This window comes from Hyla sarda, chromosome 4 (assembly GCF_029499605.1).
Source record: "Hyla sarda isolate aHylSar1 chromosome 4, aHylSar1.hap1, whole genome shotgun sequence".
Taxonomy (NCBI): Eukaryota; Metazoa; Chordata; class Amphibia; order Anura; family Hylidae; genus Hyla; species Hyla sarda.
This window is the reverse complement of record NC_079192.1, coordinates 27,008,478-27,033,658: the sequence shown is the minus strand read 5'-3', so window position 1 is coordinate 27,033,658 and position 25,181 is coordinate 27,008,478. Positions and strand designations below refer to the sequence as shown.

Genomic DNA, 25,181 nt, shown 5'->3' with positions numbered 1-25,181 from the left:
ACAGTGATGCTCTTTGTCTCTGCTTTCAGGCGTCCTCTGCCGCAGTCTCCGGCCTCCTCAGCTGCTGTAACTCTCGCCTGTTGTCTGCAGCCACACGGTAGGTTCCCTCCATCTCTGCCAGGAGCTGTAGTGGTAGTGCCCTGTGTACCCGCTGTGTCATGCCTTGTGTGTCTGTTCCAGGACGGAGGGGCTGTCGCTGTTGTCACTGTTGGTAGAAGAGTCCTCTACAGATGTTTTCCAGCAGCACTGTGTGTCCTGGATCCGCAGCGTTCTGCAGGTCATACAGGTGAGACGCTCCCAGGGTCCAGGCTGCTGTTTACTGATCCTGCTTGTGATTTGCTGTTGAGTTTTAATTTAATTACATTTTTAGTTTTTAAACTACAATACTCAGCATGCCTTGGATCTGTAGTATTTCGGCCACCGAAAATTAGCATCTGAAAATGCCCCTTTTGGCATTTTCGGCCGAGTGAATTTTCCACCGATAATTTTGGTCGGCGTTGCTTAATCCTCTCCCAACCCATGACTTGTATGTCATGGATCGGATGAGGATCTGACGCAGGCTGCGGGTCCGCGTCATGCACAGGAGATGCCTGCTGCTATCAGACATCTGCCTGTAATGAAAGGCATCGGAGATCGCTCCGATGTCCGTCATTTAAAGGGGTTCTCCGCTGCCCTGCCTTCCGGAGCTCCGCTCGAAGTGTCCGCAAGTTTATTACTCTGCACTCTGTGTGCGGGCTTCCGTGTTCGAGGCCGCCCCCTCGTGACGTCACACCCGCCCCCTCAACGAAAGTCTATGGACCGTTTTGAGGGAATCCCGTTTTTCATTTTAAAAAAACCTGATACAGGAACTGTATTGCAAAAACGTGGTGTGAACCCGGCCTAACACTAGTGTAATACACACATTTTCACACATTTAAGGGAGGGATGTGACAAGGTGGGGGGGGAAGGAATGTGACAAGGTGGGGGGGGGAAAGAATGTGACAAGGTGGGGGGGGGGAAGAATGTGACAAGGTGGGGGGGGGGGAAAGAATGTGACAAGGTGGGGGGGGGAAAGAATGTGACAAGGTGGGGGGGGGAAAGAATGTGACAAGGTGGGGGGGGGGAAAGAATGTGACAAGGTGGGGGGGGGGAAAGAATGTGACAAGGTGGGGGGGGGGAAAGAATGTGACAAGGTGGGGGGGGGAAAGAATGTGACAAGGTGGGGGGGGGGAAGAATGTGACAAGGTGGGGGGGGGGGAAAGAATGTGACAAGGTGGGGGGGGGGGAAAGAATGTGACAAGGTGGGGGGGGGAAGAATGTGACAAGGTGGGGGGGAAGAATGTGACATGGTGGGGGGGGGGGAAAGAATGTGACAAGGTGGGGGGGGGAGAATGTGAAATAGGTGGAGGGCATACAATGGGTGGATAGATGTGAAATGAAGGCGATTGGACATGAAATGGGGGGATTTCACCATTATTTTTTATTATATCATATCGCAATATTTAGGCCCAAAATCGCAATCGCACATTTTCCCCCTATCATGCAGCCCTAGTGTGAACCCAGCCTAACGCCTCTGTTCCTGAAATGCTCTGTGCTGCTGTGGCTATCCATATGTTGTGATCGGCTAAACTTCCTTCTGATTTTCAGAGCAGAACAGATATGGATGAAGAGGAAATGAAGAACAGTAACATGAAGGTGCTCAGTCCTGGAGCTGGTCACTGTGTGTTGTGTCCGGGGCTCTAGAGCAGCGTTTCCTAACCAGTGTACCTCCAGCTGTTACAAAACTACAACTCCCAGCATGCCCGGACAGCCTTCGGCTGTCCGGGCATGCTGGGAGATGTAGTTTTGTAACAGCTGGAGGTACACTGGTTAGGAAACACTGCTCTAGACTCTTGATTTTCTGGGTCACTATTCCTACACCACCACCGGGTGCTGTGATGGGTGCCAGATGTCTCTAGTAGTCCCCTGTGTGTGACCATGTTGCCTCTTCTCTTGCTTACAGTCTCAGGATCCTCCACGGGTGGTCGGCCTGGCAGTGTTTGTGCTCCGCTCTCTTCTCGCCCATTCCTCTGCACTTCCCGAATTATCCCGAGAGATCTCCACCAATCAGATCCCAGGACTCCTCACCTCCTTACTGGGCCTGAGACGCCAGGTAAGACTTGGGATTGTGTTTTATATTTATTTATTTATTTATTGACTTTTCTAAATTACAAACTAAATAAAGGAAAACCATTCTCAGCCAATAGGGTCTTGCACTTTAGACCCAATTGGTGCGGGAATTCTAAAACGTTGTCTTTGTCTGACATAATATCACGGCAGCTCGACTTCAATCTTGCTGCTTTATTGCCACAGGCAAGGCTTGCAATGAGGATACGCTCTCCTGAGGCGGGGGTGGAGTGTGGTACTGACAGCCGCATCTCAGGACTTTGCTATTTGTCTGACATAGAAAGTCCACAGGGACTTAGGGGGGGGGGGGGAGATTTATCAAAACTTGTGCAAAGGAAAAGTTGCCCATAGCAACCAATCATATCGCTTCTTTCATTTTGCAGAGGCCTTGTAAAAAATGAAAGAAGCGATCTGATTGGTTGCTATGGGTGACTGGGAAACTTTTCCTCTGGACAGATTTTTTTTTTATAGGTTGGGGGGGTCTTAGTGTTCAGACCCTGACCGATCAATAGAACAAGAGAAACCCTGCTGGCAATTAAAGGGGTACTCCCCTGGAATACTTTCTTATTGAATCAACCGGTGCCAGAAAGTTAAACAGATTTGTAAATGACTTTTATTGAAAAATCTTAATCCTTCCAGTAGTAGTTCGTAACAGTTTGTTACAAACCCTGAGCAGCGGAGTACCCCTTTAAATGGGCACTCTCATTAAAACAAATTTTTGCTATTGCACTCCTTATGGTAAATAACAAATATTTCTAATATACTTTGTTTAAAAAAAAAAAAATTTCTATGTTTTATTTGTGCTTAAAAAAGCTCTAGAGCACATTTCCCCCCCATCTCATACACAGACTTAGGACCGAAGCCCAAACACAGGAAGTGCAGCCTGGAGTGCTGAGGGGGGTGTGTCCAGCCTCATCCAATCATAGCTCCTCTCACACTTAACTGCCATATTCTGTTGGTTGGACCCCCCCCCCCTCAGCACTCCAGGCTGCACTTCCTGTGTTTGGGCTTCGGTCCGAAGTCTGTGTATAAGATGGGGGAAAATGTGCTCTTGAGCTTTTTTTAAGCACAAAGAAAACATAGAAAACTTCATTTTTTTTTTTAAACAAAGTATATTAGAAATATTTTTTATTTACAGTAAGGAGTGCAATAGCAAAAAATTAGTTTTAAAGAGTGCCCCTTTAAGTAATATTGTGGCTTGTGTTCTGGGCAGTCTCCATAATGCTGTATTCTCTTCTAGTGTCTGATGCCTGCCCTAGAGGGAATCCGCTCCTGCCTTATCTCATACCCCCGGGCCTGTGGTTCACTGCGGGTAATGTATCCCCAAACTTAATCCGGCCGGCTACCTGTTCTGTGCATCTTAGGCTCTACATGGCTGTACAAACTCCTTGGTGACTGCTGAACAGTTTGACTTGTCAGACCGATAACACCAAGAAGAGTTCTTATATGTATGGACCAATGCAGCCTCTTCCCTCTGTACATCATCCCCAGTGGGATACAAAAACTTTTCGTGTTATTAAAGTGGTATTCCAGGGAAAATTTATATATATATATATATATATATGTGTATGTAATATACAAAAAAAGAGGATTGCAGCAGCACACATTGGTCAAAAAATGTAGACTCTTAGCGCACTTTTTGAACAAAAAGTGTCCCCCATCCACCACGGGGAGGTGGCCTCACTTAGGATGGGACCCTAGCACAAATTCTGAGCCTAACACTCAACTATCCACTCACCTCTGCTGGGCATATAACCTCTGACTGGGTGACATGCTGAATACATTTAAAACTCCACCTGTGAAAAAGGGGGAGGGGTGCACAGCTAAAGAGGGTGCCATTTCCCCCCTGAATTGCACATACAAGAAAAAATATAGACAAAAATATATAGACAAAAGTGGCGACCGCAGCACTCCAAGTAAATGTGCAAAAAAAGTTTATTCCAGGATTAATTCAGGCAACGTTTCAAGTGGTGTGAGGCTACAGAAACGTTGCCTGTATTAATCCTGGAATAACCTTTTTTTGCACATTTACTTCGAGTGCTGCGGTTGCCACTTTTGTCTACATAACCTTTTGGACCCAGGACCGAGGTCCCAGAGACTAATTGCACCCACTTACAGCCGGCTTGGGAGTGCTGCTCTCCAACCTAAATAGATATATTTTATTTATTTATATATATACTGGCTCCAGAAAGTTAAACAGATTTGTAAATGACTTCTATTTAAAAAATCTTAATCCTTCCAGTACTTATCAGCTGCTGAAGTTGAGTTGTTCTTTTCTGTCTGGCAACAGTGCTCTCTGCTGACATCTCTGCCTGTCTCAGGAACTGCACAGAGTAGAAGAGGTTTGCGAGACACGTGTCATCAGAGAGCACTTAGACAGAAAAGAACAGCTCAACTTCATCAACTCATAAGTACCGAAGGGATTAAGATTTTTTTAAATAGATGTAATATACTAATCTGTTTCTGCAAAGCCAGTTGATAGATACCGTATTTATCGGCGTATAACACGCACTTTTTAGGCTAAAATTTTTAGCCTAAAGTCTATGTGCGTGTTATACGCCGATACACCCCCAGGAAAGGCAGGGGGAGAGAGGCCGTCGCTGCCCGCTTCTCTCCCTCTGCCTTTCCTGGGGTCTAGAGCCCTGCTGCCGGCCCTTCTCTCCCCCTGGTTATTGGCGCCGCTGCCCGTTCTGTCCCCCTGACTATCGGTACCGGCGCCCCATTGCCGGCGCCGATAGCCAGGGGGAGAGAAGCGGCGCCGACAGCCAGGGGGAGAGAAAGGGCAGCGGCACCCATTGCCAGCGCCGCTGCCCCGTTGCCTCCCCCATCCCCGGTGGCATAATTACCTGGGTCGGGTCCGCGCTGCTGCAGGCCTCCGGCGTGCGTCCCCGGCGTCGTTGCTATGCGCTGCACGGCGCACTGACGTCATGCGTCGCGCCGTGCATAGCAACGACGCAGGGGACGCGCGCCGGAGGCCTGCAGCAGCGCGGACCCGACCCAGGTAATTATGCCCCGGGGATGGGGGGGGGGGGGCAGCGGCGCCGGCAATGGGTGCCGCTGCCCCTTCTCTCCCCCTGGCTGTCGGCGCCGCTTCTCTCCCCCTGGCTCCCCCAGGGGGTGAGAAGGGCCGACAGCAGGGCTCTAGACCCCAGGAAAGGCAGGGGGAGAGAAGCGGGCAGCGACGGCCTCTCTCCCCCTGCCTTTCCTGGGGGTGTATCGGGGTATACACGCGCACACACGCACCCTCATTTTACCATGGATATTTGGGTAAAAAACTTTTTTTACCCAAATATCCTTGGTAAAATGAGGGTGCGTGTTATAGGCCGGTGCGTGGTATACCCCGATAAATACGGTATAAAGAAGTGTTTTTTCCTGGATAACCCCTTTAACCCCCTTTACCAATCCTCGGTCTGTTATTGTTGGCTCTTACCTTAACAGCTTACAATGTGGGATACAGAAACTTTGTTTAGGGTTCTGTTACCAATCATACAGTCATGTGGGCAGGGGCGTTTGTACTATAGTGGCAGACTATGTGCTATTGAGCTCTTGGTGACAGGGGGCCCTGTCCTGGTTGGTCCTATTTTATTTATTTTTTTCTATTGATAAGAAACTGCAGAACTTCTCTCTCTAGGGAACGGTATTGTCACCACATTAAAGGGATTATCCAGGCATAGAAAACCAGAGCTAATTTCCTACCAAAAACAGCACCACCTTGGTTTTCAGGTTGTGTGTGGTATTGCAGCTCAGTTCATTTGAAGTGAATGGAGCCGAGTTGGTGTCAACAGCAACCGGGCTTCCATGCCAGTACTTGCCGGGGTCTAAGCTGGGTAGCAGTCTGCGATCTGACGCACCTGCTCTCATCAGATCGCAGATTGGTACCCAGCATAGAGCCCGGCAAGTACTGGCATGGGAGACTGGCTGGGAAGCTCGGTTGCAGTTGACACAGTTTAAAGGGGTACTCCAGCGCTAAGACATCTTATCCCCTATCCAAAGGGTAGGGGATAAGATGCCTGATCGCGGGGGTCCCGCCACTGTGGACCCCCGTGATCTTGCACGCAGCACCCCATTATAATCAGTCCCTGGAGCATGTTCGGGGACTGATTATAACGGGGGGCTGCATGCAAGATCACACAGGTCCACAGTAGGGATCGACCGATATCGTTTTTTTAGGGCCGATACCGATAATCGGTGGAGGTTAGGGCCGATAGGCGATAACTTATACCGATATTCCGGTATAAGTTATCGGCTATTTAACCCCCTGCGACACCGCTGCAGATCATTGATTTAAAGCGGGCGCTTTAAATCAATGATCTGCAGTGGCTTTTGCGGGGCCATAGGCCGCCGCCGCCATCACCCGCTTCTCTCCCCTACCTGTCAGGGTGGTCCGGGCCATGCATCCATCGTTCCTGTAGTGTCCGGGGGCGTTCCGGGTGGAGGGTGGTCCGGTCCGGGCTGTCCTTCTTCTCCGGGGGTCATCTTCTCCACTCCGGGCAGGCTCCGGCCTAGTACGCTGCATAGACGCCGCTGCGCAGTGACGCACCTGACGTCACGGCGTCTATGCAGCGTACTAGGCCGGAGCCTGCCTGGAGTGGAGAAGAAGACCGTGGGAGAAGGACAGCCCGGACCGGACCACCCTCCACCCGGAACCCCCCCGGACACAACAGGAAGGAAGGATGGATGGCCCGGACCACCCCCATTACGGGTAAGTTTAATTTTTTTATTGACTCGGAGGGTGGGGGAGGGTCCCGACCGGTATAGCGGTATGGGCAAAAATCCATACCGGTATACCGCCTAGCGACGCGGTGCGGCGGGTCGAGGGGGGTGGCGGTCGCGGTGCAGGGGGGGCGGGGCATTATCGGCTTATCGGCAAGATAATTGCCGATAATGCCCAAAATCCTGATTATCGGCCATACCGATAATCGGTCAATCCCTAGTCCACAGCAGCGGGACCCCCGCGATCGGGCATCTTATCCCCTATACATACAACCTGAGGACAGAGGTGGTGCTGTTTTTAAAAGAAATTAGCTCTGTTATAATGGTGGGGGGGGGGATTGACCAATGGGTCAGGGAAAGAAAGGGAAATATGTACCAGATCTTTCCACAGGGTGCAAAATCAAACGTCATTCAAATTAGTGCTGGGCGGTGTGGCCTAAAATGAATATCACGGTATTTTTATTTTTTATTATCACAATATTACCACCTGACCGCCTGTCCCACGAGCGGGGTCCCTGTGCCCACTAGTGGTGTCACAAGAATGCCGAGCGCCGCTCTGTTCCCCGTCCCTGTCAGCTCTCAGGGTACGGGAAGAGATTTAAAAGCCTTGTGCAGTACTACGCAAATAGCGTAGGGCTAACGTAGGCAGCGCTAGGAGCCTAGCGTTAGCCCTACGCTATTGCGTAGTACTGCACAAGGCTTTTAAATCTCTTCCCGTACCCTGAGAGCTGACAGGGACGGGGAACAGAGCGGCGCTCGGCATTCTTGTGACACCACTAGTGGGCACATGGATCCCTCTAGCGGTGGGGATTGATGGTGCTCGCGGCGACACTGGCTGACAGGCGCAGCGGGGGGACACAGAAGCACACCGGGACAAGTGATGGCGCCGCGAGGGGCTCTACAATTCATCCGGATGGTGGGGGAGGGGCCCGACCGGTATAGCGGTATGGGCAAAAATCCATACTGTGGGATAAAAAAAAAACTGTATCCGGTTCATACCGGTATACCGCCCAGCACTAATTCAAATATTTTCTATGGGGCCCCCCCTTCCTTTGACACGACTGTATGGTGGGATACTTCAGGAGTAAGACAGCGAGCCGTTTAAAAATTCATAAGTGTTACGCATTGATGCTAAATTGCATGGAGGCGTCCATGATTGATTTGAGGGCATATTCATATTGTACTAAATTTAGGGATAGGATTATAACATGAGGCCTTAAAGGGGTACTCCACTGCTCAGCGTTTGGAACAAACTGTTCCAAATGCTGGAGCCGGGAGCTTGTGACGTCATAGCCCCGCCCCCTCAATGCAAGTCTATGGGAGGGGGCGTGACGGCAGTCACGCCCCCTCCCATAGACTTGCATTGAGGGGGCGGTGGGTGAAGTCATGAGGGGGCGTGGCTATGACGTCACGAGCTCCCGGCTCCAGCGTTTGAAACCGTTTGTTCCAAACGCTAAACAGCGGAGTACCCCTTTAATTACTATAGTAAATTGTCCTTGCAATGAAAGGGTGAGGTCGACCCATTAGGTGAAGCCTTGTGCATATAGTCTGTATAATGTCCTGTGGGCTCCCATAACCTACCACATAGTGTTATATCTAGTGCGACGACTGGAGAAAGGGGTGGAGCATGACACAGTCAATGGAGGAACCACTTACCCTCCGCTTTGGGTTTAACACATTGGCCCTCATTTACTATTGCAAACCCGACATGTTTTGTCGGGTTTTGCGCCAGATTCTGTTGTATTGCGCCAGAAATACGGTCTGTGCCAGAATTTGTGCCAGAATTGAAAAAACCTTGACTAACTCTCCAGTTTGCAAATAAAAAGAGGCGTGGCCACCGGTGAAAGGGGATGTGGTCTCCGAAATGGGCGTGTTTCCGAAAATCCCACATAAAATGTGGTGGATTTGAGCTGAGGAAAACCCGACAGAGCAGGTGTAAAAAAAAAAAAAAAAAAAAGCAAATTGTAGGGAAAGTGGAAAATGTAGGGAAACCTTAGTAAATACCGTGGAAAATAAATTGTAGGGATAGGGGATAAGATGTCTAGGGTGGGAGTACCCCTTTAACCGGTTGCCGTCTAAGGATGAGCCGGCAACCATTGTATGGCGCAGGCTCCCGACTCGAGCCCGCGCCATACCAGCCGGCCCTCAGCTGATTCCTTTACTGTGGGGCTGGTGTTAATAAGCCAACATGCGGCGATTGCCGCGGCCGGCTATTAACCCTTTAGATCGCCGCTGTCAAAGTTGACAGCAGTGTCCAAAGGGACATTTAAACCATCCCTGATGGTCCAGTGGGGTGGATTGGGGGGGCCATCCACTGCTGAGGTAGGCGGAGGGCTTATCTCATGTCCTGTGTCTGCTGCTGCTCTGTGAATGATAAAGCTTGGAAGGGCCAGACATTATCAATAGAGCGCAGAGCACACAGATCAATGGAGTTCTAAGAAACCACTAAAAGTGTTTAAAAAAAAAACAAAAAACATTAACCACTTCCTTATTAAAAGTTTAAATCACCCCCCTTTTCCCAAATTCCATATAAAAAATATGTAACCATAATAAATATAAACATATATGGTATCGCCGCGTGCGTAAATGTCCGAACTATAAAAATATATCGTTAATTAAACCGCACGGTCAATAGCGTATTTTTGGTCACTTTTTATATCATTAGTGGGGCATCTAATCTGCTGGTTGGTTTTTTTATTTATATTTTATTGGTCTTGTCTTGTGTTTTTCTGGACCCTCTCCTTTTTATTGATACCCTCTGATGGTTTCCAGCCTGATAAATAACATTTTATTTCTTCTTGCAGGGGAAGCTCACAGCATTTTTTCTCAGTCTCCTGGATGAAGAAAATTTGCAAGTCCAAGAGGTAAACCTGACCTGACCTGACCTGGTTACAGAAAATCTTAAGACTAATACATCCGCTTCTACGTTCTTTCTATTCGATTAACATGAAAATGGGCACGGTCATAAGAAAGTAAAAAATCAACAAGTCCTGGGGACATATGAAATATTTTCAGCCCCTGACCAATGACTTGGAGAAGTGTAAGCTTTAGCACGTTCTCTCCTGGCGCTGTGTCACATGACCTGGATGGGCTCATAATGGAAGTCTGTGGAGCTGTTCAGGTCTCAGAGCAGTGGTTCTCAACCCTTTTTTGCCTCAGTACCCCTTGTCAGGCCATTCTCAAAAAATTTTACCCCCATATTAGAGACATTTTGTAATGATTCTAATAATTCATGTGCGTTACTTTCCTCTATAACAGGCCCCTGTTCCTCTCCCATTCTCCCCAGTCCCCCGATTTACAGGTGACGTCTTCTCTAACCGGAGTTTTTAACTTTTCTTTTCTTCACTATCTGTCCTAGACCGCCATTAAGATTTCTTCCATACAAGACTTCTCTACAGAACTAACCAAACATTGTAGGCTCCTTTCTGCAGTACAATACCCACCTATTTACAAACTCCCCATGTTTGTTGTCACACACAGTAATTGTACCCGCTTTGTGACCCCATAAAGTTGTTAGGCCCCCTCTGTGCCATATTATAGTTGTAGGCCACCATAGTGTGTGTGTGTGTGTGTTTATTTGTAGGCCACTATACTGCATATATAAATATATAGTTATAGGCCACCATATAGTGTTATAGGCCACACATGTGTGTGCATGTATATTTAGTTGTAGGCCACCATGCTGTCTATTTATTTATTTAGTTGTAGGCCACTATATATACTGTCTATATATAATATATTTGTAGGCCACCATACTGTCTATATATAGTTGTAGGCCACCATACTGTCTATATATAGTTGTAGGCCACCATACTGTCTATATATAGTTGTAGGCCGCCATACTGTCTATATATAGTTGTAGGCCGCCATACTGTCTATATATAGTTGTAGGCCACCATACTGTCTATATATAGTTGTAGGCCGCCATACTGTCTATATATAGTTGTAGGCCGCCATACTGTCTATATATAGTTGTAGGCTGCCATACTGTCTATATATAGTTGTAGGCCACCATACTGTCTATATATAATATAGTTGTAGGCCACCATACTGTCTATATATAGTTGTAGGCCGCCATACTGTCTATATATAGTTGTAGGCCGCCATACTGTCTATATATAGTTGTAGGCCACCATACTGTCTATATATAGTTGTAGGCCACCATACTGTCTATATATAGTTGTAGGCCACCATACTGTCTATATATAGTTGTAGGCCGCCATACTGTCTATATATAGTTGTAGGCCACCATACTGTCTATATATAGTTGTAGGCTGCCATACTGTCTATATATAGTTGTAGGCTGCCATACTGTCTATATATAGTTGTAGGCCGCCATACTGTCTATATATAGTTGTAGGCCACCATACTGTCTATATATAGTTGTAGGCCACCATACTGTCTATATATAGTTGTAGGCCGCCATACTGTCTATATATAGTTGTAGGCCGCCATACTGTCTATATATAGTTGTAGGCCGCCATACTGTCTATATATAGTTGTAGGCCGCCATACTGTCTATATATAGTTGTAGGCCGCCATACTGTCTATATATAGTTGTAGGCCACCATACTGTCCCGCTTTGATGCTCCACTGCTCCTCCGGTCTGGGGACCTATTCCTCTGGTCTCATAGCAGTAGGTCCCTGGTCTGCAGGGGCAGTGGAGCAACAAATCTGATGGTAGTTACTGCCCCCAGCAGTCCAGTGCCCGCGCTTCCCCTTTACTGTCCTCCTGCTCTGCTCCTCGGTTCAGTGATGTCATCCTACCATTTCTTTCATCCAGATCAGTGACTGTGGCTGCCATTACTTTTTTTTTTTTCCCAAAGTACCCCCAGGAGAACTGCTCAGTACCCCTTAGGGTACTTGTACCCCATGTTGAGAACCACTGTCATAGACAGAGTTGGGAGAGAACGTGCTAAGCTTCCACTTCTCCTGACTCGTTCTCATCATCAGTCGGGGGCTGAGCACTTAGACCAGTGTTTCCCAACCAGGGTGCCTCCAGCTGTTGCAAAACTACAACTCCCAGCATGCCCAGACAGCCTTTGGCTGTCCGGGCACGCTGGAAGTTGTAGTTCAGCAACAGCTGGAGGCACCCTGGTTGGGAAACACTAACTTAGACACTAATGCCATATGTCACTAGGACTTGTAAAAAGTCTGTGATTGACAGGTAATCTTTAATGTGTGTTTGACACCATCTTAAGTGACCAGACTATCTGCTTTAACCCCTTGTCTGCCGCTTTCTCCGTGCCCGCAGATAACACCAGTGTATGTCTCTATCCCCAGCTGGCCTGCCAGTGCTTCTCCCTCCTGCCCTCTCTGGGCTCCGGCTTCACACAAGGCGTGAAACACACAGAGAACTGGGAGCGACAAATACAGAGCGTCCTGTGCTCGCTGCACGCCGTATTCCAGCAGCTGTACCAGGCGGCCGAGACCGGTGAGTGTCCCCAGGACTTATAGTGCTGATTGTAAGAAAGAGGTGTCTGTTCTGGGGTCATTCGGACACCGTATGACCTCAACAAACAACCTGTTTTAAACTGCGACCGTTTACCAGTTGGGCCCCTTTTAAATTAACCATTACAGCCAGCTTTGCCTCTGATCTGTGCTGTAGATGCAGGCACTAGCTTGATGTGTTCGAGGTTTTACTTGGAGATTATCTGTCACAGCATATACCAGGGTTTCCCAACAAGTGTGCCTCCAGCTGTTGAAAAACTCCCTTCAGCCTTCAGAATAAAAAAGTGAACAAGCAATGAAAAAGTCCCATCAAAGCAAAAGACCAACGGGACCGATAAAACCTTCAGATCACAGCACAAAAAAAAAGCCCCTCATACAGCCCCGTATACGGAAAAATTAGTTGTAGGGGTCAGAAGGGGGCAATTTTTAACATATGTACCGTATTTTTCGCCGTATAAGACGCACTTTTTCTTCCCCAAAACTGGGGGGGAAAAGTCGGTGCGTCTTATACGGCGAATACACCCCTATCGCGGCGGTCCCTGCGGCCATCAACGGCCGGGACCCGCAGCTAATACAGGACATCACCGATCGCGGTGATGCCCTGTATTAACCCTTCAGATGCGGCGATCAAAGTTGACCGCCGTGTCTGAAAGGAAAGTGACACTAACCCGGCTGTTCAGTCGGGCTGTTTCCGGACCGCCGCGATTTCACCGATATTCACTGAATAGCCGGGTTAGTGCTTACAGGACACCGGGAGGGACCTTACCTGCCTCCTCGGTGTCTTCTCCGTTCAGGGATCCCCTGTATGGCCGGCGCTCTCCTTCTTCGTCGTCGCGTCCGTGCGTCGGCGTGCGTAACGACGTGATGACGGCGACGGAGAGCGAGGATACCCGGCCGGCAGCAGAGACGTTCCGGAGCGACGGGGACACGGCGACAGGGATGGAGCGACATCCAGGGCAGCGGTGACTGGTCCGGAGCGGCAAGGACACGTGAGTATTACCTCCTATGCAGTGGTCTTCAATCTGCGGACCTCCAGATGTTGCAAAACTACAACTCCCAGCATGCCCGGACAGCCAACGGCTGTCCGGGCATGCTGGGAGTTGTAGTTTTGCAACATCTGGAGGTCCGCAGGTTGAAGACCACTATTGGGTTCAAAATCTTTATTTTTTTTAGATTTTGCACCTATAAATTGGGTGCGTCTTATACGCCGGTGCGTCCTATAGGACGAAAAATACTGTATTTTGTCAGAAAAAGATTGACAGATTTTAAAAGCAGTAATAGTAAAATATGTAACTATGGAGCTTGTTTGAATTGTATTGACCCACAGAATAAAGAGAACACGGCAGTTTAACCGAAAAGTAAAAATAAAAACCAGAGATTATGGACTTTTTGATATTTATTGGTATTTTTTGTTTACGTTGTTCACTAGAGATGAGCGAACTTCCAGTAAATTCGATTCGTCGCGAACTTCTCGGCTCGGCGGTTGCTGACTTTATCCTGCAGAAATGAGTTCAGCTTTCAGGTGCTCCGGTGGGCTGGAAAAGGTGGATACAGTCCTAGGAAAGTGTCCCCAGCCACCGGAGCACCTGAAGGCTGAACTCATTTATACAGGATAAAGTCATCAACCGCCGAGCCGAGAAGTTCGTGACGAATCGAATCACTGTAAGTGCACTCATCTCTATTGTTCACCGTACAGGATCAAGAACATTATATTTCTAATAGTTTGATACCAAATATGTTTTATTTTATGTTAAATTATTATTTTTTTTATATGCTAAATGAAAATTGGGTAACATTTTATTTTCATTTTTTTATTGGAAGAATTGCATTTTCTTTTTTCTAAGGCTGCATTCATACCACCTTTTTGCAGTACAGTTCCCGTACATGTTTTCAATGTGAAAACCGTATGCATTGACTCCAAACAATGCATCCGGTTGCATCCATTTTGCGTCTTGTACGGTTTTGTCCGTTCCCCCCCCCCCCCCCGTACCCAAAACCGTAGTCTACCACTGTTTTTGGTCCGAGTGAAAAACCGTATTTAACCATATACTACATTATTTTATTTTTTTTAACATGGGAGTTAGAGATGAGCGAACTTACAGTAAATTCGATTCGTCACGAACTTCTCGGCTCGGCAGTTGATGATTTTTCCTGCGTAAATTAGTTCAGCCTTCAGGTGCTCCGGTGGGCTGGAAAAGGTGGATACAGTCCTAGGAAAGAGTCTCCTAGGACTGTAGCCACCTTTTCCAGCCCACGGGAGCACCTGAAAGCTGAACTAATTTATGCAGGATAAGTCATCAACTGCCGAGCCGAGAAGTTCGTGACGAATCGAATTTACTGTAAGTGCGCTCATCTCTAATGGGAGTCAATGGGAACCGTACAGAACTGTATGTGCGTGCGGTTCCATACGGTTTTCACCATACGGTTTTTGACTTTGCACAGTTTTTTTTTTTCTTGGAATTTCAATCAAACAAGTGAAACTTTATTCATAATGGAGTGAAAAGTTAAAAACGTATATGGTTTTTTTTCTTTAAAAATGAATGCAACTGGACATAATTTTTCAAACCGTATATGGGTTAAAATTTGTACACACGTTTCGATACAGTTTAGTCAGGTTTTGAGGATCCGTTATTCATCAAAAACCTCATAAGGGAACTGTATTGCAAAAACGTGGTGTGAATGCCGCCTAATCCAGACTGATAATTTTTCAGAAACCACCCGCTATGAAGGTCCCGGCACAGAGCTGGAGCTTCCGGTCCTGGATGAGGATGATGGGGCTTCTAGTATCCTTCAGCTGGTGAGGAGGTTCACAGCCCTGGGACATTGTGTTCGTCTGCTATTAAGGTAATGGGACGCTGGTGGTGAGGCCAACTTTCGCTTCCACTTCATCTAGATCCATACTATGAGTTGTAAAGCATTTCTTTCTCTATCTGCTCCATTGGGGACACAGACCTTGGGTATATGCTGTTGTTGCTAGGAGAATTGACACTAAGGAAATCAAAGTCGGCTCCTCCCAGCAGGATAAATCCGCCTACAGAGCCTTAGGTAATCGGTTTTAGCTTAGTGTCTGCAGGAGATGGACACTAGTCTGGGGCTCTCCCCAGACTTGGTCTAACATTTTTTTTATTTTTACAGAATAGGGACGTTTAGTTTTTCTTATTCCCTTTTATTTTCCTTTTTTCAGGTGGGGACTCAGGAACATAGCGTTCACTGTTTCCCCATTTGCGATTGAGGGGGCACAAGCATCGTGGATGTACTGTCAACCCCCTCTCGCCAACGGCCAGCGCCTGGGGTTGTACCTCACGGGTCCGGGTCCCCCACTTTTCCCTGCTCGTCTCGCTTTTCAAGCCCGGCATGATGCAGGTGACAAAAAGCTGGCTGAAGACTTCATTAGGTAAGTTCTTCAGATTGAGGTGAGGATTCCCTTTCTCCCTTTTTTTCTTTCAGGTGTCGGGGGCTTGCAACCTCTGGAGAACCCCTGTTTTGGTCCCACTCCTTTTTATTGTTTCTAGTTGGGGTCCCTATTGGGCAAGGGCTCCCTAACGCTATTGGGGGAACTCGGGGGTTAATATCAGTGGTGTAGGACTGTTCATTTTTTTTCACTGGGCAGGCTTTCTTTATTCAGCAGCCGCGGCTGCCTTCTCTATGGGGGTTTTTTCTTCTGTGCTCCGGCCGCGTGGTGTACAGCACGGCCGGGGCGCAGTCTACTTTCGTTTTTCACAGCTGCTCGCTGCGCCGACACTTCGCCCGCGGCGGGATTCACGCCCTAGGGAGAACGCGCAGCGCGGCCGGAGCGCAGTTTACTTATGCAGCGGCTCGCAGCGTCGGCACTTCGCCCGCTCCTGTTCCCCGGCACTCACATATGCTTCGGGGATTGGAGCGGGCGCCATTATGAGCCAGCTTCTTTCTTCCCCGGTGGGATTCGCGCCCTAGGGAGAGCACGAATCTCTTCAGCCAATCAGAGCTGTGCGGGGGACTGGAGGCCAATCAGAGGCGCTCCAGTCTAACCTGGCCCCTCTCTTCTGATTGGTCCTGCTGTCCCTGCTTTTCTCACAGCAGCTGCCTGGTGGGGGACATGGATGCTGGTGAGATTACCCTATTTTTTCCACGTCCGAGACCAGAACTGTCCCTCCCTCTAAGCAGGTACCTGGGGCCCTGGTCACCTACTATACTTGTAGGGGCTGCAACATAAAATGCCTGGGTCTGCTGAACCCACTTGTTCCGCCTGCACCACTGCACCCCCTGACCCTCCTGGTATTCCTATTCAGGATGCTCCCCCAGACCCAGTGGGCTCTGCTGCCCCTCCAATGTGGGTGTCTTCCCTCTCTGTTTATTTCTGACTTGGTGCAGGTCTCCCGTTCCGTGGTGACTGCCTTAGAGAGGTTCCCCAATAGAGCCTCGCTCTCCCTCACCCTATTTTAAACGCTCTCACAAGCGTAATAGGGGCCATTCCTCTGACTCCTCTCCGGAATCTTTGTACAGACGTAAGCATGGGCATCGTCCCTCTGCTACGTCTTCCAGCAAGTGTCTTTCTTCCAGAAGAGGCTCCCTGAGTCAGGTCAGTGTCTCCCTCTTCTAAGGCTGCCTCAACCCGTTCCCACTCCCCTGGTGAACTAGTTGATGAGGCTGCTTCTGATTAAAGACTCAGAAGACCACGCAGACATGACCGATACAGTGGACTCATTGGTTTCGGCCATAAGAGACACCTTTCACCTAGAGTGCTGTCCCGGAGGGACATTTTCAGTTTGTGGCTCTCCCCTTCTGCCTAGCCACAGCTCCTAGGGTGTTCACCAAGGTCCTTGCGCCGGTGATCGGTCTGCTACGGACAAGGGGGGGTCTCGGTGATCCCTTACTTGGACGACCTTCTGTTCAAGGCTCCGTCCAAGGACCAGAATCTAGAGAGTCTCACCCTCACTCTTCAGGCCCTGTCTCGCTTCAGTTGGTTGGTCAATTGGGACAAGTCCAACCTATCCCCCACTCAGTCCCTGTTTTTTCTAGGACTTCGATTCGACCTGGTCCGCTCGGGTTCACCTTCCGCCGGACAAGCGGTTGACCCTTCTGTCGGGGGTTCGTATACTCAGGAACCCCTCCCAGTATCCATTCGGTTTTGCATGGAAGTCCTGGGTCGGATGGTGTCGGCCATGGAGGCTGTTCCCTTCGCTCAATTTCATTTTCGACTCCTTCAACTTGCAATTCTATTCCGGTGGGACAGGTCCCCATTGTCCCTCGATCGCAAGATCGTACTTCCTCGGTCATCTCGTCGCTCCCTTCTGTGTTGGATCCGCTCCCCCCTGCTTCTTCACGGGCGCTCCTTCCTGCCCCTCCATTGGCTGTTTGTCACAATGGATGCCAGCCTTTTGGGTTGGAGGGGTGTCTTCCGAGACCGGACAGTCCAGGGCTTTTGGTCTCTCAGGGAGACACTCTTCCCGATCAACATCTTAGAGCTGATGGCAATCTACCTTTGCCTGTTACATGGGGAGATCCTTCTCCAGGACTGCCCAGTTCGTGTCCCGTCGGACAACTCCACTGCGGTGGCATACATCAATCGCTAGGGTGGCACCCAGAGTCTGGCGGCGATGGCCGAAGTTTCCAAGATCCTTCTCTGGGCGGAGCTCAGGGTTCCAGCCATCTCGGCAATTCACATCCCAGGCTTAAACAATTGGGAAGTGGACTTCCTAAGCCGGTCCTCTCCCGACCCCGGCGAGTGGTCCCTTCATCCGGAGGTGTTTGCAGAGATCTGCGGCCTCTGGGGAACTCCAGATGTGGAACTCTTTGTGTCGAAGTCGCGGGACCCCGTGCTCTGGCAGCGGATGCACTGGTAATTTCTTGGTCGAGGTTCGCCCTACCTTATCTGTTCCCTCCCCTTCCTCGCCTTCCCAGGGTCCTGAGGAAGCTCAAAGCGGAGGGCATTCCCGCCATTCTCGTGGCTACAGATTGGCCTTGGAGGGCGTGGTACGCCGATGTCGTCCAGGTCCTGGACTACGTTCTGCTGTGCCTTCCGCTTCGTCCAGACCTTCTCTCTCAGGGTCCCCTGGGCCACCCCAAATTACTGTCTCTGCATTTGACGGCGTGACGGTTGAGACCGACGGTTGAGACTGTGTTGGCTTCTCAACACAGGTGATTCGCACCATGCTCAAGGCACGCAAGCCTTCTTTAAAGGGTCAAGTGTCTGCCCTTTCCATTCTTTTTCAACGCCCTCTGGCATCTGATTCTCATGTTCGGACCTTCCTTCAAGGAGTGGCCCACGTGGTTCCTCCTTACAGGTCTCCTCCTCCTCCTTGGGATCTTAATTTGTTCCTTGGTGCACTGCAGAGCGCGCCCTTTTTCATTCCCTCAGGGAGGTTTCCCTTCGTCTCCTTTCCTGGAAGGGGGTGTTCCTTATGGCAATTACCTCCATCAGACGGGTTTCGGAGTTGGCGGCTCTTTCTTGCCGCTCTCCCTTTCTAATTGTCCATCAGGACAAAGTTGTTTTTTGTCCGGTTCCTTCTTTTTTACTTAAGGGGGTTTCTGCTTTCCACCTTAATGAGGATATCGTCCTCCGTCCTTTTTTTCCCCCTCTCCATCTCATTCCGGGGAGCGTTTGCTTCATAAACTTGATGTGGTACGGGCAAGTGCGTACCTACCTTTCTTTTACGTCTCCCTTTCGTCAATGTGATTCCTTTTTTGTTCTTACGGACGGTCACCGTAAGGGTCTACCTGCTTCCAAGGCGACCATTTCGCGGTGGATCAAGTCTGCCATTTCAGAGGCTTACCGTTGCAGGGGGAAGACTCCTCCTTTCAGGGTTTCAGCTCACTCCACGCGTTCTGTCGGGGCTTCCTGGGCTCCCCATAACAGGGCTTCAGCCTCTCAAGTCTGTAAGGCGGCTACCTGGTCGTCCTTGCACACTTTTACTAAATTCTACCAGGTTCATACCTATGCATCTGCGGATGCTAGTCTGGGCCGTAAGGTGTTGCAGGCGGCGGTGGACCAGCCCTGCCCCTTGATTGTTTTCTGTGCCCACCCTAGGGACTGCTTTGGTACGTCCCAAGGTCTGTGTCCCCCAATGGAGCCGATAGAGAAAAAGGGATTTTTGTCTTACCGTAAAATCTTTTTCTCATTGGGGGACACAGCTCCCGCCATTTCTTTGGTGTTCCGGTTTCGGTTACCTGTCCGAAGGTGCGTTCAGTAAATTTTTTTTGTTCTGGTTACCTCGGACTGGTATTGGTTCTCTGCCTCTCGGTCCTCTCCTACTGCTTGGGGACTAAACTGATTACCTCAGGCTCTGTAGGCGGATTTATCCTGCTGGGAGGAGCCGACTTTTTTGGTTTCCTTAGTGTCAAGTCTCCTAGCAACAACAGCATATACCCAAGGTCTGTGTCCCCCAATGGATCCTCTGAGAAAGAGATTTTACGGTAAGACAAAAATCCCTTTTATTGTGTTTTATGATATTCTAATATGTTTTTAAAATATAGCTTTTATTCAGATCCTCTAAAAAAAAAAATAAATAAATAAATACACCAAAATATGAGGAGGCTATCATATAGTCTGTTAGGTGTGTATCAGAATTTGGATTACATACGTAGCCACGATCCTAATACACACCTAACAGACTATATGATAGTCTCATTATTTTGTTTTGGTGTATTTTTTTTAGAGGATCTGAATAAAAGCTAAATTTTAAAGGGGTATTGTGCCATACACTTAGTTAAGCTTCCTTACCCTTAATAAATTATATATGATATTGTTTTCGGTAAACAAATTCTAATGTGTTTTCCCATAATCCCCCTTCTCCCCGCTGCTCATATGTTACAGAGAACAGTTCCCAGCTCCTGTGCGGGTTCCTGTCTCGGACATCCTCAATCTGGTATGTCGGGCGGTCAACGTGAGTGCCAAGAACTTGGTGAGTACGATGTGGTGTTATTGGCTCCGGCCTGTGATGGCTGCAGGTTTGTTCGTCTATTACGGTATTTCCCAACCAGGGTGCCTCCAGCTGTTCCAAAACTACAACTCCCAGCATGCCCAGGCAGCCTTCGGCGGCCTGGGCATGCTAGGAGTTGTAGTTTTGCAACAGCTGGAGGCACCCTGGTTGGGAAACACTATAAGTTGCTGATATTTTTTTTTGTTGTGTTTATAGAGCTGGCAGGGAGATGAGTCTCTGAAGCTGCTTCTGCTGCCCAGAGTTCACAAGACGGCCCTGGATATCCTGGAGGCCACCATCTTAGCGTAAGATGAATTCACTGCTTTGCCTATGTGGGACAATGTTGGCCATCTCGCTATGACCTTCATTAAAGGGGAACTCCGGTGGAAATTTTTTTATTTTTTTTATTATTTTTTTTTTTTTATAAATCAACTGGTTCCAGAAAGCTAAACAGATTTGTAAATTACTTCTATTAAACAGTCTTAATCCTTCCAGTACTTATTAGCTGCTGAATACTACAGAGGAAATTTATTTTCTTTTTGGAACACAGTGCTCTCTGCTGACGTCACGAGCGCAGTGCTCTCTGCTGACGTCACGAGCGCAGCGCTCTCTGCTGACGTCACGAGCGCAGGGCTCTCTGCTGACGTCACGAGCGCAGGGCTCTCTGCTGACGTCACGAGCGCAGTGCTCTCTGCTGACGTCACGAGCGCAGCGCTCTCTGCTGACGTCACGAGCGCAGCGCTCTCTGCTGACGTCACGAGCGCAGCGCTCTCTGCTGACGTCACGAGCGCAGCGCTCTCTGCTGACGTCACGAGCGCAGCGCTCTCTGCTGACGTCACGAGCGCAGCGCTCTCTGCTGACGTCACGAGCGCAGCGCTCTCTGCTGACGTCACGAGCGCAGCGCTCTCTGCTGACGTCACGAGCGCAGCGCTCTCTGCTGACGTCACGAGCGCAGCGCTCTCTGCTGACGTCACGAGCGCAGCGCTCTCTGCTGACGTCACGAGCGCAGCGCTCTCTGCTGACGTCACGAGCGCAGCGCTCTCTGCTGACGTCACGAGCGCAGCGCTCTCTGCTGACGTCACGAGCGCAGCGCTCTCTGCTGACGTCACGAGCGCAGCGCTCTCTGCTGACGTCACGAGCGCAGCGCTCTCTGCTGACGTCACGAGCGCAGCGCTCTCTGCTGACATTTGTCCATTTTAGGAACTGTCCAGAGTAGGAGAAAATCCCCATAGCAAACATATGCTGCTCTGGACAGTTCCTAAAATGGACAGAGATGTCAGCAGAGAGCACTGTGCTCGTGATGTCAGCAGAGACCTCTGTGTTCCAAAAAGAAAATAATTTCCTCTGTAGAATTCAGCAGCTAATAAGTACTGGAAGGATTTTTTTTTTTTTTTTTACTAGAAGTAATTTACAAATCTGTTTAACTTTCTGGCACAATTTGATAAAAATAAAAAAATAAAAAAAAAGGTTTTCTACGGGAGTACCCCTTTAACCTTGCACCCTGTGTTTGCTGGTCCGTGAATGATGCAGATTGAGTAGAATGCGGATGATGCTGTGCCATCTCACTGTACATGCTGCGATCTTATCTCTCCCATCTTCCCTTTTCCCCAGGTGTGGCCCTCGGCTCCTGCCGTTCTCTTCTGTCATCTGCAGGTTATTTCCACAAGTTCTCAGCTCCTGGGCATCTGTCAGAAATTCAGCCGGGTTTCCGTCTGGGCAGGAAAAACCATACAGGTGAGTGTGCGAAGCAAAGACCTCTTATGGAGAGTAATAGGACAGTGCTGCAGGGTCCTTGAAGGATGACCGTAATGTTGTTGCAGTGGCACCATACATGCTTAAAGTAGTTCTCCACCATAAGGTGATTTTAGTACGTACCTGGCAGACAGTAATGGACATGCTTAGGAAGGATCTGCGCTTGTCTTGGGGCTAAATGACTATGTTGTGAGATTACCATAACACTGTGGCTAGCTTTTTGTAAACTGGCTATTTCCTGTTTGAGTTTCCTTCTTCGCCTACAAATCCCATAATTCCATTTTCCTCCCTCCCACACATCAGCCACCCCACATATTGAAACATAAATGAGCTGCATCCATTCAAAAGACCTGTGGTTTTCAATCAGGGTGCCTACAGCTGTTGCATTAGTTGCAGATTGATCTCTCTCCCACCAAGCGATCGCTCCACCCATTGAAGCAGACAGACTCCCTGTCATCAGCTGACTAGTGATGTAATGTCTCGGCCGCATTGCAACCTGGGTAAAATCTGAGACAACAGTCATTTTCTATGCTATTAATAATAAATATTGAGAGTGAAAATCACAGAAGAATTGTGAGAAAACCGTCACACACAGGTACAGACACTATATTATGTACAACACTAACTTTACAGCCCCAAACTGGAATACTCCTTTAAAGCTCCCGGCAACACAGAGTGGTCTACAGAATTGTCGAAAATCCCATACAAGTCTATGAGACTTTGACTAATTCTGTAGACTTCTCTCTTTAGCACAGGCTATGGAGATGCCAGAAGATTGAAACATCTATCCTGGCAACGCTACGACATTGTAGATACCCTCTAAATCAGTGTTTCCCAACCAGGGTGCCTCCAGCTGTTCCAAAACTACAACTCCCAGCATGCCCGGACAGCCGACGGCTGTCCGGGCATGCTGGGAGTTGTAGTTTTTCAACAGCTGGAGGCACCCTGGTTGGGGAAACACTGCTCTAAACTTACAGTTTTTGTCAGTGTTAGTAATTATAGAACGCAATTTTTAAGATGTATTCGCCAGAGTGGCGCAAAAAAAAAAAAAAAAAAAAAAACAATGAAATATAAAATCTTGTAGTTCTTTAAGTAACCAGCTTAAAATTCTTGGATACTGGCGAAAACTGTCACTTTACTGCTGCTGTGACGTAACCTCATTATTGTAGGTTAAAATCGGCTCTTGTTCTTTGTAGACACCTACCGAACCAGATTCTAGACGGGTGTTCCCTACTAGTGTGCCTCCAGCTGTTGCAAAACTACAACTCTAAGCATTTCCTTACAGCTTTTGGCACATGCTGAGACCCCCAATGATCCAGTGTGCTTTACTCCCAAGCTTGTAGCAATGTTTGTCTCGCTGTTCCGTTATATATCTATGGGGCAATGAGACATGGATTGCTTTAGCGCTTGTTTTAAAGGGTCGTTCCTCTTTTATGGACGGTTATAATAAAGGATTGTACAGTACTTCTCCTTTGTCCTGTATGGGGAAGATTTTCCGGTTCTTGATGATTGTGTCTCTTATTGCAGCTCGCTCAGGGTGGTCAGTATATCAGGTTATGGAGCACTGGGTGACCATGTGTGGCGTCTCCTGTGGCATCTTACATGGGCATGTCGCACCATTCTGATGTCTTGCTAGCACATCTCCTCAGTGATATCACTCCGCCAGCAGACGCTGTAAAGGTGAGCCAAATCTGTCTCCCCCTCTTATCTTCATCTTCTCTCCCCCCCCCCCCCCCGCCCATCATCTTCTTCTCTCCCCCATCATCTTCTTCTCCCCCCATCTTCTTCTTCTCCCCCCCCTTCATCTTCTTCTCCCCTCCTTCATCTTCTCTTCTTCTCCCCCCCTTTCATCTTCTTCTCCCCTCCTTCATCTTCTCTTTCTTCTCCCCCTCCTCATCTTCTCTTCTTCTCCCCCCCCTCATCTTCTTCTTCTTCGCCCCCCCCTCTTCGTCTTCTCCTCTTCTCCCCCCCCATCTTCTCTCCTCTTCTCCCCCCCCATCTTCTTCTCCTCTTCTCCCCCCCCTCATCTTCTTCTCTTCTTCCCCCCCCTCATCTTCTTCTCCTCTTCTCCCCCCCATCTTCTTCTTCTCCCCCCCTTCATCTTCTCTTCTCTCCTCCCCCTCATCTTCTCTTCTCCCCCTCATCTTCTCTTCCCCCTCCCCCCTCATCTTCTCTTCCCCCCCCCCCCTCATCTTCTCTTCCCCCCCCCCTCATCTTCTCTTCCCCCCCCCTCATCTTCACCCCCCCCCCTCATCTTCTCTTCCCCCCCCCCTCATCTTCTCTTCCCCCCCCCCTCATCTTCTCTTCCCCCCCCCTCATCTTCTCTTCTCCCCCCCCCTCATCTTCTCTTCTCCCCCTCATCTTCTCTCTCCCCCTCATCTTCTCTTCTCCCCCTCATCTTCTCTTCTCCCCCTCATCTCCTCATCTTCTCCCCCCCTCATCTTCCTCATCTTCTCCCCCCTCATCTTCCTCATCTTCTCTTCTCCCCCCCCCTCATCTTCTCTTCTCCCCCCCCTCATCTTCTCTTCTCCCCCCCCTCATCTTCTCTCTCCCCCCCCTCATCTTCTCTTCTCCCCCCCCTCATCTTCTCTTCTCCCCCCCTTCATCTTCTTCTCCCCCCCCTTCATCTTCTTCTCCTCCCCTTCAGCTTCTCTCTCCCCCCCTCATCTTTTCTCTTCTTCTCCCCCCCTCATCTTCTCTTCTCTCCTCCCCCTCATCTTCTTCTCCCCCCCCTCATCTTCTTCTCCCCCCCCCTCATCTTCTTCTCTTCTTCTCCCCCCCTCATCTTCTTCTTCTCCCCCCCCTCATCTTCTTCTCTCTTCTCCCCCCCTTCATCTTCTTCTTCTCCCCCCCTTCATCTTCTTCTCCCCCCCTTCATCTTCTCTTCTCCCCCCCTTCATCTTCTCTTCTCCCCCCCTTCATCTTCTCTTCTCCCCCCCTTCATCTTCTCTTCTCCCCCCCTTCATCTTCTCTTCTCCCCCCCCTTCATCTTCTTCTCCCCCCCCTTCATCTTCTCTTCTCCCCCCTCATCTTCTCTCTCCCCCCCCTCATCTTCTCTTCTCCCCCCTCATCTTCTCTTCTCCCCCCCCTCATCTTCTCTTCTCCCCCCCCTCATCTTCTCTTCTCCCCCCCCTCATCTTCTCTTCTCCCCCCCCTCATCTTCTCTTCTCTCCCCCCCCTCATCTTCTCTTCTCCCCCCCCTCATCTTCTCTTCTCCCCCCC

The 25,181-nt window shown here is 49.2% G+C and overlaps 1 protein-coding gene across 1 annotated transcript in view; it reads left to right on the top strand.

Annotated features, from left to right (window-relative positions):
• Positions 1-29: 29 nt before the first annotated feature.
• LOC130367335 (proline-, glutamic acid- and leucine-rich protein 1-like) overlaps positions 30-25,181 on the top strand; it is a gene marked incomplete at its 5' end in the record, with an annotated part of 35,047 nt that continues 9,895 nt past the window's right edge. The window contains 13 exon segments of the mRNA XM_056569744.1: positions 30-97; positions 181-286; positions 1,982-2,131; positions 3,386-3,457; positions 9,663-9,722; positions 12,142-12,292; positions 15,021-15,153; positions 20,102-20,189; positions 20,424-20,512; positions 21,819-21,941; positions 23,487-23,499; positions 23,501-23,578; positions 23,580-23,639. Of these exon segments, the coding sequence (XP_056425719.1) occupies positions 30-97; positions 181-286; positions 1,982-2,131; positions 3,386-3,457; positions 9,663-9,722; positions 12,142-12,292; positions 15,021-15,153; positions 20,102-20,189; positions 20,424-20,512; positions 21,819-21,941; positions 23,487-23,499; positions 23,501-23,578; positions 23,580-23,639 (1,191 nt within the window).